Source organism: Kogia breviceps, chromosome 12, assembly GCF_026419965.1.
Source record: "Kogia breviceps isolate mKogBre1 chromosome 12, mKogBre1 haplotype 1, whole genome shotgun sequence".
Classification (NCBI taxonomy): domain Eukaryota; kingdom Metazoa; phylum Chordata; class Mammalia; order Artiodactyla; family Physeteridae; genus Kogia; species Kogia breviceps.
The window spans coordinates 16,290,364-16,303,797 of NC_081321.1; the positions used below are offsets into that span (position 1 = coordinate 16,290,364).

General features: G+C 36.7%; 1 protein-coding gene across 11 annotated transcripts in view; it reads right to left on the reverse strand.

Moving 5' to 3' along the window:
• Positions 1-201: 201 nt before the first annotated feature.
• The window catches only part of ABCC9 (ATP binding cassette subfamily C member 9), a 146,513-nt gene continuing 133,280 nt past the window's right edge, over positions 202-13,434 (reverse strand). For 5 of the 11 annotated variants that reach the window (XM_067008851.1, XM_059080569.2, XM_059080565.2 and 2 more), the window contains 6 exons: positions 12,425-12,533; positions 10,738-10,841; positions 8,528-8,661; positions 6,436-6,498; positions 5,554-5,728; positions 202-1,891 (listed from right to left, as the gene is read on the reverse strand). In XM_067008851.1, the coding sequence (XP_066864952.1) occupies positions 5,591-5,728; positions 6,436-6,498; positions 8,528-8,661; positions 10,738-10,841; positions 12,425-12,533 (548 nt within the window). In that variant the 3' untranslated portion in view covers positions 202-1,891; positions 5,554-5,590. Of the gene's footprint in view, positions 1,892-5,402; positions 5,729-6,435; positions 6,499-8,527; positions 8,662-10,737; positions 10,842-12,424; positions 12,534-13,434 lie in introns of all 11 variants that reach the window. The other 6 variants (XM_067008846.1, XM_067008847.1, XM_059080564.2 and 3 more) reach the window with 2 other exon arrangements.

The following is a 13,434-nucleotide window of genomic DNA, read 5'->3' on the forward strand; positions in this document are numbered from 1 at the left end:
TACGTCAGTGAATAGATCCCAGTTTCTCTGTGAGATGGAGGTATACCTTGGTAACAAGCATCATGTAAATTCAGCCTTACAAAGTATTTGAACGCCAGAAATACTTTGAGGAGATTGGTGGAATGTTTAGAAAATAGTTTCAAGATCAAATCAATAGTTACTGATTCTGTTCTGTTTAGCTTTTAGGAAACAATAAGAGGATTTTTCTCCCAATGAAGTTTAATATATACAACAAAAGGTGACAATTTGAGCTAAATAACATAGAACATTTTTGTCCATCCTCGTGAAACTTATTTTAGGTAAACATCAGGCAAGCATCAATACACAATACAATAAATTGAACACAAGAACTATAGGGAGGGAGCATATATTCTCTTTTTTCGTCAATCACAATTCTTCATCATCTTACAATGCCCATGGATCCTCACATGAAAATCAATGATATTTATACAAACAGGTACAGAATTGCAGTAGAAAGCTTTGGATGCTAGCATGACAGTGAAGGTAACTTTTAATATTTTTTGAATCTATTAATTTACATTTAAGCAAGCATGACACTAATATGTCATAAATTTTAATGCACTGTGAACATGCACATTAAAATTAGAATAACATTTTTGATACACTTTTTACATGTACATTAAAATTAGAGCAGGAGCAAATGTATACATGTGTGACACCACTGGGCATAAATGTCTAAAAGAAGTACACTCTTCCACCTAGAAATAGATACTTGTTTTACATATATATGTACACCTACAGATGTATATGTATGTATGTATGTATACATATATCCTGTGAAAATAAGGCCACTTGCCTATGCTCCTTAATCTTGAATAATGTGGAATTTTAGGCCTTGAGGATCATAACCACATCTAATGATTAAATAAACCATAAAAAGCTGTAGCTGACCTGCCACTGAAAGGTTGAGCCTAATTACTCTTCGAACTTCAGTCTGGAAAGGGCACAATATGCCTGATATCTTAAGAACTCTCCTCTTACTAGACAGGGAAAAATGGAACCTTGGGTATAATTTGTCAAATTTTCAAACTCTTTTCATGATCTTTCTAGTGAAGGTTTTGGCTTTACAGCATTATTATAAATGTGATGACTTCTTGGTGACAGGAAACAATTTAGAGGGAAAAAAAAGAGACTGCTAAAAGAAACATCAGTATCACTAATGTTAATGAATACAGAAAATATTCTCAGACCCCAGATAATGAATTTGAGTGTTTCACTTTCTAACTGAGTAGAAAAGCTGTCTACCTTTTATTTTCTTCCAATAACATCTGGAGACACCAACAAAAAGGAAAATATATTCTTATAAATCAGAGTACTATAATACTGAACACTCATTGTAACTTCTATGCCTGAGAGATATTTACCAGACTTAAACATAGCAGTTGATTTACCACTTAAAGTAGCTTACATGTTTTAATACAACCTGTTATTCTTAAAGGTGATGTGGCTTAATCTTTAGAAAAAAGCATCAGTAATAAACATATTAAGCAGTAATAGCTTGGAAAGCAAAACAAAACAAAAAACCAGGAAGAACAAATGTCAACATAGAAAACACAATATTCACTGGTAAAGTGATACTGTTACTAACTACAAAATTCCACAACATAACAAGTAAGCTTCACAAAAGCATATAAAAGTTTAAGATGCCACTTTCCAAAGGCCAAGCTTATGATCCTTTAAGTAGGTTATGACAGCATTATTTTAAATACACGTATGGTTTTAAGACATTCCTTCACATGTCTGCGCGAACAAAAGAAGCAAATACTCCATCTTCCTGGGCTAAGAGGCTTTCTGGAGTGTCATATTCTAAAATATTTCCTCGCTTCATCACAATAACTAGGTCTGCCGTCAGAATAGTGTGAACCCGATGCTGTGAGTGAAAAAAGAATAAATGTATTCGTTATAAATTTCAGGACACCAGCCAAAGCAATGGGAAATGCATATTTCACTGATTATTCAAGGACATTTCTTTATCTTGGGAAGCCAGGAGGTGCAAGAAGCACAGCCCCTCTTTTTCTTTCTTATTTAAAGTATGATTGATTTACATACTTTTAAACACCGGCCAGTATGGTCTTATATAGGCTGTATTAAATTGGGTGTAGCTAATATAGTAGTTTCATCATTTTCATGGAAATGTAAGTAGGCTAACAAAAGTGTGTCAAGTAATTAAATGATAAGAAGAGTCATGTGAACCAGTTGGGTTATAGTTTAATCTAGACTAAAATTATCTCTTGAGTAGAGTCAATAATTCCGTGGGCTAACACACAATTTGAAGAACTCTGGAAGGTGGTTCAATTCTAGGAAGACCATTTGGGGAAGTCCATTCTGGCATGCAGTGTTAAAATGAATTATCCAGGACTTTAGGCAGGCATGCTGTCTCTTTGCCTTTAGAGATCACTGCCACCCATTCATTCTCTCTTCCCACATGGTACCATCTGGAGAGAAGCTTTGGTGTTAGTAATTCATCATTATAAAAGCTTCCACCTACTGAGCATATATTATACATTAGGTACTCCACACACATATCATCAGAACACTTCTCGAATGTGGGTGTTATCTCTCTCCACTTTATAGGGGAGAACATTGGGGTTCATAGAGATAAAGCAAAAACGTATCACACAGATAATAAGTAGCAGAACCAGCAACCACACCAGACTTATTAACTTCAGAGTGTGAGCTATTTCCACTCTGCCATCAGACCATTTTGTTGGGAGGATCTGGTACTTAGAGGATTGTTCATCTGTCATTCTTAGCATCATGGGTAAGAATGCAGGCTCTGGGGCTTCCCTGGTGGCGCAGTGGTTGGGAGTCCGCCTGCCGATGCAGGGGACACGGGTTCGTGCCCCTGTCCGGGAAGATCCCACATGCCGCAGAGCGGCTGGGCCCGTGAGCCGTGGCCACTGAGCCTGCGCGTCCGGAGCCTGTGCTCCGCAACTGGAGAGGCCACAACAGTGAGAGGCCCACGTACCACAAAAAAAAAAAAAAAAAAAAAAAAAAGAATGCAGGCTCTGAAGTTAGAATGGACTCATGTCTCATGTTTTGGTTGTGCAATCTCGAGCAACAAACAACTTTTGTATACTTCACCTTTCACATCAGTGAAATGATGGTCGTCATAGTACCTGCCTTGGAGAACGGTGATGAGGATCAAATGAGATAATCCACGTAAAAAAAAAATTCAGGACTTTGTCTGATACATATGAGCAAATAATAAATGTCAGCTACTATAATTTTTTTATCGTTAGGATTTACAAGGGAAAAGTCTTTGCAGTGGACCTTTTCACTACTCTTGCTAAGGTAAGTGCTGTCCAATAGAAATATAATGTGTCATAAATGTGAGGCACATGTAATTTTAAATCTCTTAGGAGCCACATTTTACAAGCACAAATAAACAGGTGGAATTTATTTTAGTAATGTAGGTTACCAATATACCCCAAATGTTATTTCAACATGTAACCAATACAAGTTATTAATACGATCTTTTACTTTCTTTTATTAGTATTAAGTCTTTGAAATCCAGTATGTATTTCATACTTAAAACACCTCTCAATAGGACCAGCCACATTTCAAGTGCTCAGAAGCCACATGTGGCCAGGGCCCACCATATTGGACCTGGACTGAACAGGTCAAAACATCAGCATGAAGATGGGACTGCCAAACTTAGAAATATCATTTGTTTAGCTGATACATAGTCTTCCAAAGTGTCTTCTCCTAACAACCCAAAGTCCAACCTAAAGCCATCCCCAGAAACAAAGGCTTATCACTTGCCCTGGGCCATGCAGATGGGGTAGTTTCAATGCTCATGCTTTCAGAAAAGCAAGCAATCCTGGCTGGCACTCACAGCTAGAGGGGAAAAGCAACATGAATAAGGAATGTGATAAAGATGACAGCTTAGAATATTCACCACTATTTTCAACATCCATAGACAAACCTACATAATTCACTAAATACAGGTAATGAATGGTATATATTTAGGAATTATCACACTTTGAAGGATAATGTTTATCTATCTTTGAGAATGGACCAGAGCCACTTGCAGCCTCATGCATTTAGGAAAAAAATAAACATAATGAGATATTTAATAGCTGCTATGCATTTCCTTCAAAAAAAATTAGTTCTTCAATAACCATATCATAGCTGTTAAAAAAACCCTTCTAAATCCATAAACAGAATATTATAAACATTGTCTTGATAGTCTAAAATAATGTTTACTTTTAAAAATATTGAAAACCTTGGCCTATAGAAATAAATATATCAAGTGTTTATTCTATTACTGCAAAGTATTTTTCAGTTGATGAAGTGTCATAGCAATGATGAAATTTTCAAAATGCTCCAGAGAAATTAATTTCATCACGAGTGAAGAATAGATCACCTTCCTTAAAAAAATGCCATACACTATTTTGGGGTATGAGCGCTGCTTTTTCGAAGCCTGAGAAAGTTATCTTTAAAGTTATTCCACAGTTTTCAGTGGCAGTTACCAAAAGGAGCAGAACGACTTTTATCAGGGAAGGAAAAATAGTTACTCTTAATAGAGCTGAGGATCGTTGTACAAGGGGTCTACCACAAATCGGTGGAGTTCTCCTTCCTGTAAGCCTGGTGAAAGGAGTTGATCCTACAGTAATCTGTTCTCCTCCACAGCTTTCTGTGTGTCCAGGGGAGAGAACTCTAGGTATCCTGGTGGCCACCTCCACACTGGTGGCCTTGAAATGAAGAATGGGTAAAAGATGTACAAGTACACAGAAAAGTATCAGTGAACGTAGGAGAACAGAAATCAGGTAAGAGAACGTAATTTTTTGATGAAAAAATACAAATTATGCTCAAGTATCTTTCAGGTGTTGACCAAATGGGACCACCCAACAATACCATGCTTCATGCAGAGTAAAGAAAACGAGCTCTTTGAGTACACAAAGGTCTGTTTTTCCCCTTTTAACCTGCCTTTTTCAGGGGAGCAGGAAGGTCTTCCTCCCCATCTCTTCAGTGAGAAAATTCTGGAAAATGCTATAGAAACATTTTTCAAGTTAGCCAATTCTCTCACTCATTAAGTCATTCACACTTTAGTGTGAATGAGTTAATCAAGTGACTCCAGGGCAGAAAGAATCACAGAGTTCACTGGGAAAGTGAGAGAAAGTGGATTTCTTTTTACTTAGGCCCAGTTTACAGAAGGTGGGCCCTGATGGGGAATCATTTCCAGCTACCTTGAAAAAGCTGCACTTCAAAGGGTACCCTTTCTCCCATGCATCATTCACAAAACTGGAAGCGCAAGCAAGCACTCCATACATAACTCCTATGACTCAACTGTTAAACTTAAGCAATTATTAAGTTAAACAATGCATTCTCAGGACAGGTAAGGAACATCACGTGTACGGTACTTTAAGGACGCTTACAGAACATCCTCAAGGAAGAGCGAAATTGTTCCTTAAGATAGAGGTAAATCTGGGTCCAGGTTTTCTGACTCTCTCTCGCGCATGTATACATTTGAAAACATATTCCAGTGCCTCATTTGTATTGAGCACGGGAGGTCGCTAAGATAACTACCAGAGAATGGGCTACTTGGCAGAGTAGCTCAGGACGTCTACTTGTTGGTCATCACCAAAGTGGAAAAGAGGCCATTCTTGAGAGCGAGCAAGTTTGGAACAGTATCACACTCCACTAATATACCCTGAGATAAGACTAAAACAATGCCTGCATCCAAGATTGAAGAGACACGGTGCTGGAGAGAAAAGAAAAATAGAAAGAAGAGAAAAGAATCAGCAAGAGGGAAAATGTCTAAGCAATTCATTTAAAAAGTAGTTCTGTTAAATTTAAGCCTAAATGTCAGTAAGAATCCATCCATCTGCAAAGAGGAAGAGACAAAACCATGGCCTCTTTGAAGTAAGCTATAATGGGCGTTACAAAGATTTAAGCAGTTTTTCAATTTGATCGTCTGCTCTTGCGGACAAAGGCCCTGGCAGGGCAGAACAGCTGTCTCATTGTCTTTCTGCAAACAGCTAAGTAAATAGGAACATAGAAATTAAGTACAAATAGTAGCAGACAAGGGAGTCAAACCAATGAATTTTGCTTCTGAAACTGATCATCAGACAATTCGATTATTAAAAGAAAGAATAGTCCCATATGAACTGCCATCTGTATCTGGTGAAAAAGTACAGGGCATGGCTGCTGGAATCCCGAGGCTGAGAATGTTCTTTCATTGTAACCTAGCAGAGGAAGGTAGAGCAGACAGCTTGGGAAAAAAACAGTGTAAAGGCTTTCAAAGCATAGCTGTTCTTCTTTTTTTTTTTTTTTTTTTTTCGTACAGATACAGAAATATTAGCAGAGAAATACATGATTCAACATATTTTAATTGCTCAAAAATAAAGAATATTGAATCTTGGAAGAAAAACTAAAGAGCTGTAAATCAACTCTGTCGCCCATACTTACAGCTATTGTAACAACGGTGCGGTCTGCAAAAGCTGTCATTACCACTTTCTGCAAAATGTTTTCCTGCCAAAAAATAAATAGAGTCTGAATTTTCTCTGGACTACTTTCTCTTGCCATAATATTGACATTGAGTCCCCAAGAACAATGCTTCAACAGGCCCAATCTCTTCTGAGAACTCTCACTGCTAAGCCTTCTGCAGAAGGCCTAACAGGGAGCAGTGCCCAGCAGCAAGCTCCGGCTGGCTTCTGTAGTGTCTTCAAAATGAAAATAAAACTCAGTTTATCAACTGGGAATGACTGATAGATTTATTGCCAGGAAACTGAATGAGGAAAATGAAACCAAATGGGTGTGGAAATGCTCACTTGAGTTATGCCATAAAAAGGATGTATTCAAAACTAATAAAACCCTAAAATAGTGTTAAGTTTTGTGTCAGAAAAGGAAAAAATAAAGTACATGCTAAAAATTTGGATTTTGACCCATAAAAGTACATTCCAGGCAGGAACTATTTTTATTCCCACCACAAACCATTGTTTTCATTATATTTTAAAAGATGTCCTGGGTAAAGATTCTACCTCTCTCCTAGAAAAAAAGCTCGATTACCTAAGTCTTAAAGTGAAGGAGCTATTTCTTCCAATCATATGGTTTATTGCCAATTAATTCATTCTTATTCTCCCTCTTTCTCTCTCTCTCATCTTTACTGAGGCAGTACTATCCTTACAATAAGCCACAATATTGTAAGAACTTAGTAATTAATACTAATTTTGATGTAGTTATGTTTACTTAGTGAAATAGCTTCATTAGAAACTACTTCATTGCTTTAAATGATCTGAACTCCGAGAAGGATATATAAACTTTGAATAAGTACTTTAACTGATTAGTCTTACTTAACACAAATAAATGATGTCAAATTAGCATCTCCATAGGTATGGCTCTTAATAATTTTGAAACTGTTTCACCTTTTTGGGTAGTTTTATTCAATCTAAAGTGTACAGTAAGAAAAGAAATAAGATTTTTATTTTTGTCCTCTCTGATACCAAACTTTTAATATCAAGATAACTTTTATAAGAACAACATTAATTGATAGCAGTTCAATGTGATATTTTCCCCACTCAATCACAGGCTTCCAGACAGATCCTTCTGGGACATATTTGACACTTTTTTTAAATTTAATTTTTATTTTATATTGGAGCATAGTTGATTTATAATGTTGTATTAGTTTCAGGTGTACAGCTAAGTGATTCATTTATACATATACCTATATCCATTCTTTTTCAGATTCTTTTCCCATATAGGTTATTACAGAATATTGAATAGAGTTCCCTGTGCTATACAGTAGGTCCTTGTTGATTATCTATTTTATATACAGTAGTGTGTATATGTTAATCCCAAACTCCTAATTTCTCCCTCCCCCTATTTGACACTTTTAAATGATTTCTTTGAAAAGGCAAAGTTTCTGCCTCATTACCATGAATACACTGAGAAGGCCATTATTAATTCTAGCCAACATTAATTATAATGACTCCATTTTCAAATTGCGTTAGAAAATGATTGGTTTTGATTATCAATAGAGTCTATTAAATAGAGATTTGCATACTTCATCTTAGAACTTCCATGACACAACACTTGAATACTTGAATACAGTACAGTACTCTCATCAACTGAGCCCTGGAATTTTACTGTTTTGAGGATTTATCAAAAAGTGATGGCACTGAAAAAAAATACATATATGTGTATGTATAACTGAATCACTTTAATGTACACCTGAAACTAACACACACTGTAAATCAACTATACTTCAATAAAAAGAGGTAGAATGGAGAAAAATAAAGTAAAATAAAATAAAACTAGAAAAAAAAGTGATGACAAATTTATATGATGTTGATTGACAATAGGAGGTCCTTTTAAAGAAGAGTCAAGTCTCCTTTATTGAAATTCTGTTGTGCCGTATCATTGGTTGATCAAGGAGGTGGCTGAGAAGATACTCAAAACGATAGTACTGAGCATTCAGAATCCAGTCAGGAAAAAGAAATTGTAATTTTCACATGCATTTCTTCACCTCACCAATTTAAAGAAGCTTAGGTAATGCACTCACTGTGGCCATGTCGATGGAAGCTGTCGCTTCGTCCATGATGAGAATGCTGCTCTTGCGGACAAAGGCCCTGGCAAGGCAGAACAGCTGTCTCTGTCCAACGCTAAAATTCTCCCCACCTTCAGTGACAACTGCATCTAAATCAAAAAAGGAAGCAAGGACTTCATTAAAGAAATGATACTAACATTTTCCTTGGGCAAAGTAGTGGAAAACACATTATGTCCTACAAGAACATGCTACATATCACTTTGTACTGGCGCAAGGATTTCATGTTGGAAAAGCAAAGAGGAACATTAACTAGGGAAAATGAAGATGATCTTGGGTCACCCTGTGTTTGAAAACAGGTGGTAAATTCCCTCCTTATCGTAGGATATAAAATACTGTTAAACATTTTTAAAGACTGGAAGACCTTGGAGATTATTTAATTATTTAATATAATTATCCAAGGCCCAGAGAGAGGATGTGGCTTGCCCAAGATCACCTAGTTAACTGGTAGTAGAGGTTGACAAGAAACAGAATATTCTCAACTCCAATACCTGTTCTCCTTCCATTATATCATCCCCCTGGACTTTAAGCTCCTAGTGGGTAAGGACTGGGTTTGTTTTTGTTTATCAATGTATCCCCAAGTACGTACCACTTGGCATCTGACATAGTAGCTGAATGAAACTTCATTGTATGGATAAATGAGTTATGTCCTCATTATAGTTTTTTTTTTTTTTTTTTGGTTTCAACCACATTTTATAAAGTATTTTATTTATTAATAAAAAGGAAGTGGGGCATGATTAATGTTCTTCACTAAAGTTGGCATGAACCAGATCATTATCAAACCACTGATGTAATCTTTATTAAGATAATGAGCATAAACAATATTCAGTTACATAGTGTAAATGCAATTCCCTGTTGCTTACACTGTACCATAACCCCCAAATACTATGCCCATGATTCAAAACCGGTACATGCAGGTCTCATGTTAGTGAAGAGAACTATAAAGATGTAATTGTCTGCCTTTCCAATTATTAGTCGGGGGAGGGCAGAGTCTCTAAATACCAAGGAAAAAAGGTCTGTAAGCATTATCGCAAGTAGACTTTTCAATTTTTCAAGTACATTTGCCGGGCTTTCCAAAGCAGACATCAAAAATTATTATGGGAAAGTTCACCCAGACCTCTGCAATTACTCCCACGGTGACACAGGCAAAGTCAGTAAAACTATCCTTAAAGACACGCTGCCCCAATTTCGTTTGTGGGATGCCTTTTCCTTGGGACTAAATTAGAATCATAAAAGGTATTGTTTTTGAGTCCCCTTTCCCAAATAAACTAACAAATAAACATCATTTTATTTTGTGGGTTAATTAAAAAAAACAAAACACTAAATGCCAAACAACACAATCAATTTGGCAACTACATATTATGTGTTAAAATCAGAATATCAACAAACTATTATCTTTCCGATGCTTTCTTAAATGTGTTCAGGTTTTAAGGAAACGGAAGTCCAAAACTACAGATGTTTGCTTTTGTGGATAAAGACTATATCGTGAACTCTCTCTTGTTTCATTCATCATGTTGTGCTTTCGTTATTCACATTGCTCTTTTGTTTTTATCATCGGTTATTTGCCAGAAATTATGCTACATCTGGGACTGAATTTAACTCAGGGATCGTTTGAGTACATGTTTCGTATCTTACACAAGTACCCAAACTGATCCTGCGGCCAGGTAATAGCAAATAATGTCTTCCAAAAAATTATGTTATGTAAGTAAAAGGAATATGCCCTCCTAGCAGCAAAGAAAATGGCTGCTCCGGTGGAGAAAATACCTGCTTCTAAATGGCACCAAGTACTCTTTGGACCTAACAGCCTTTTCAGTCCTCTTATCTACCTACTGAGGGTTAAGTGATCATGTAAGTCATGTGAGCAGGATGACCACAAGGAAACATTCTAATTAAAGTGATCTATGTCCATCAATGGTGGAAAGACTAACGAGATAAATGTATTAATTGGAATATTTTGGCCTGCTCGCATAGAACGGAAGGTTATAAGGTTTCATCCTCTTGCACCCCCTGCAAAAACACTAGATTTTGAAGTGTCCTAATGACCTTTAGGAGATTATTTTAAATATAAGGAGACTTAACACTAGAATTATGTGATTCCAGCAAAAAAATGTAGATATGTAGAATTCATTGCATATGTAAAAAATAAATGTATCATTTAGAAAATGTACCTAGACCTCCTGGTAGGGATTTGACCATATTCTTCAATTGAGCAATTTCTAGAGCTTCCCAAAGTCTGTCATCCGTGCATTTGCACTCCGGATCTAAATTAAATCTGTAGGGAAAAAAATCAGTTAATTAGTGAAAACATTTTAAAAATGATTTTTTTTTTTTTTTTTTTTGTGCTATGCGGGCCTCTCACTGTTGTGGCCTCTGCCGTGTCGGAGCACAGGCTCCGGACACGCAGGCTAAGCGGCCATGGCTCACGGGCCCAGCCGCTCCGCGGCATGTGGGATCTTCCCGGACCAGGGCACAAACCCGCGTCCCCTGCATCGGCAGGCGGACTCTCAACCACTGTGCCACCAGGGAAGCCCTAAAAATGATTTTTAATGTACGTTTGCTTAAGCTGTTCTTTCCTTAAAATGTAAATCCTATTTGTTTTGGTTACTGCTGTATGCCCAGGATCTACAACAGTGCTTAGGATAGAACAGGCATTTAATTCATGCTTGATGGGTGAATGAATGACCTGAATGTTATGGGCAATGGTTTTCGATGATATAATTAGTAAGTTTAAATCCATGATAAGATTTGATAAAATTCATTAAATTGGATACATCTACTTTCATATTATGTTTAATGTAACTTGAATAGTGTCTAGCAAATTATTCCTACAGAACTGACATTAAATACATAAATCTATATGGGAACATGCAATGCTATTTCAGATGAGCTATGCTGTACCAACCACAATAACAATATTCATAATAAATATATTCAGAGATATAGATTTACTATAATATTGCTAAATAATCTGATACGCCCAGAACTTTTAATTAAAGTAATTTTACAATTGAATATGGAGCAATCTTACATACATTTTCTCTTCAAGACAAGGAATATTTAGTAAAAGGTGGCAAATACTTTGCAGTTAAGTAGATAGAGGAGGGGAGCAAGAGAGAACAGAGGGTGGATGGAATGAGAGCCATGATCTGGTGGATGATGACACAGTGGACTTTGGAGTTGGACAAACTTTATTTGGAATAGCAGCGTTACCACTTACTAAGTACATGAACTTGGCCAAGCTACAGCTTCTCCGAAGTTCAAAATCCTCCTCTGTAAAATGGGGACAATAATATGAACACTAGAGCAGTGCTCTGAGGATGTGATGAGATGATATATCAATATTTAAAGGACCTAGAAGAGTAGATACCGCCATTCTTTTTTTTATTTTTTTTTCATGAGAAACCACAAACCAGGCATGGAGAAGGCTGTAGCAGCTTCTTCAGAGCCATTTCGGCAGAAAGAGAAGTTGTGGGTGATGGGAGGGAATCAAGGTATTAACCAAACTCAATATCTGCTGAAGCCAGACCAGACACACACGAGATAGGCAGGGTGTCAGTAGGGTGGACACCTCAGAAATGTCTGCCAAGAATCACTGTCCCCAAGTACAGAGGAAAAAGTGATGTTTGTAGGGTCAGATAGAAGAGATGAACTTCTGGAGGCACAAAGGATGGGCTTCTATAGGTTAATTTAGCCACTCTAGGTGCCCCAATCCAAACTGTGGGACAGAACATTTGACCTCATCATCTTGGTGACAAACTTTCACACCTACCTGAAAAGCAATTCTGAGTAAAACCCTCCTATGAGCCAAAGGGTAAGTCCTGAGGCACATGAGTTTCTGCTGAATACGTCACCTACCGAATAGAACCGCTGAATAGTATTGGATCCTGCAGAATGATTGAAAGTCTAGAACGTAGAGTGTGCAGTGGCAGTTTTGAAATGTCTATCCCATCAATGACAATCTTTCCTGTTAAAGAAAAACAAAAATGGCGGCATGTAGTAAAATCACGAGTAAAGTAATATTTGTTTACAAATAGGAAGTACTTTCCTAGTTCAGATCTGAAATTCAGAAGAGGAAGCTTTCCATTTAAGTATTAAAAACATCATGATATGTCTCTATGAAAAATATACATTTCGGTGATATTTGCTCTTATGTATTTTCTCCTAAAGGGATTTCCACTTTTTATGCAGTTTATGTGGTTCATACAAACCAAAAGTACTTTTTTCCCCTCAGTGGTCCTCTTCCTTCCAATATTCTTTTAGCCTATTCTTGGCTTTATTTTCCTTCATAGGACATTCTATATACATTTACTGATCTTTTTTATTGTCTCTCTCCCCCAACTAGAATACAAGATCGTTGAATATGGGCATTTTTGTCTGTCTTATTCACTCGTTTATTGACTGAACAGTACAGTGCATTACAAGTAAGAAAGTAAATTCTATGACATAGGTATCACATTTTAGTGAATTTTTCCACACTGTACATAGACTTGCACCATCTTGATGTCCTTGCCTTTCCCTGATAGATTTATTTTATCATATCACTTTGTGCAAAGACAATATTGCTGTATGAGATGAGAATGCCCAGAGAAGAATGGCAACTGGAGTCTCTTTTCCAGCTGGATTTAGACCCAAAAGCAGGCAAGATGTTAGCTTAAACTTTCTTTCAAGAATAATATATTATCTATTAAAATCTCAATCGCCTAACGGTATTAAAAAGACAGTCATCATAGTCCTAATGGGGCCTGAAATGATGTTTCTGGACTCATGAGAATATGGCTAATCTGTTCCATCATAACCACAGTTTTTTAATGAAAAGTTTCAATCAATTGTCTTTGGATCATGTAATTGGCTTATAATGCAAATCC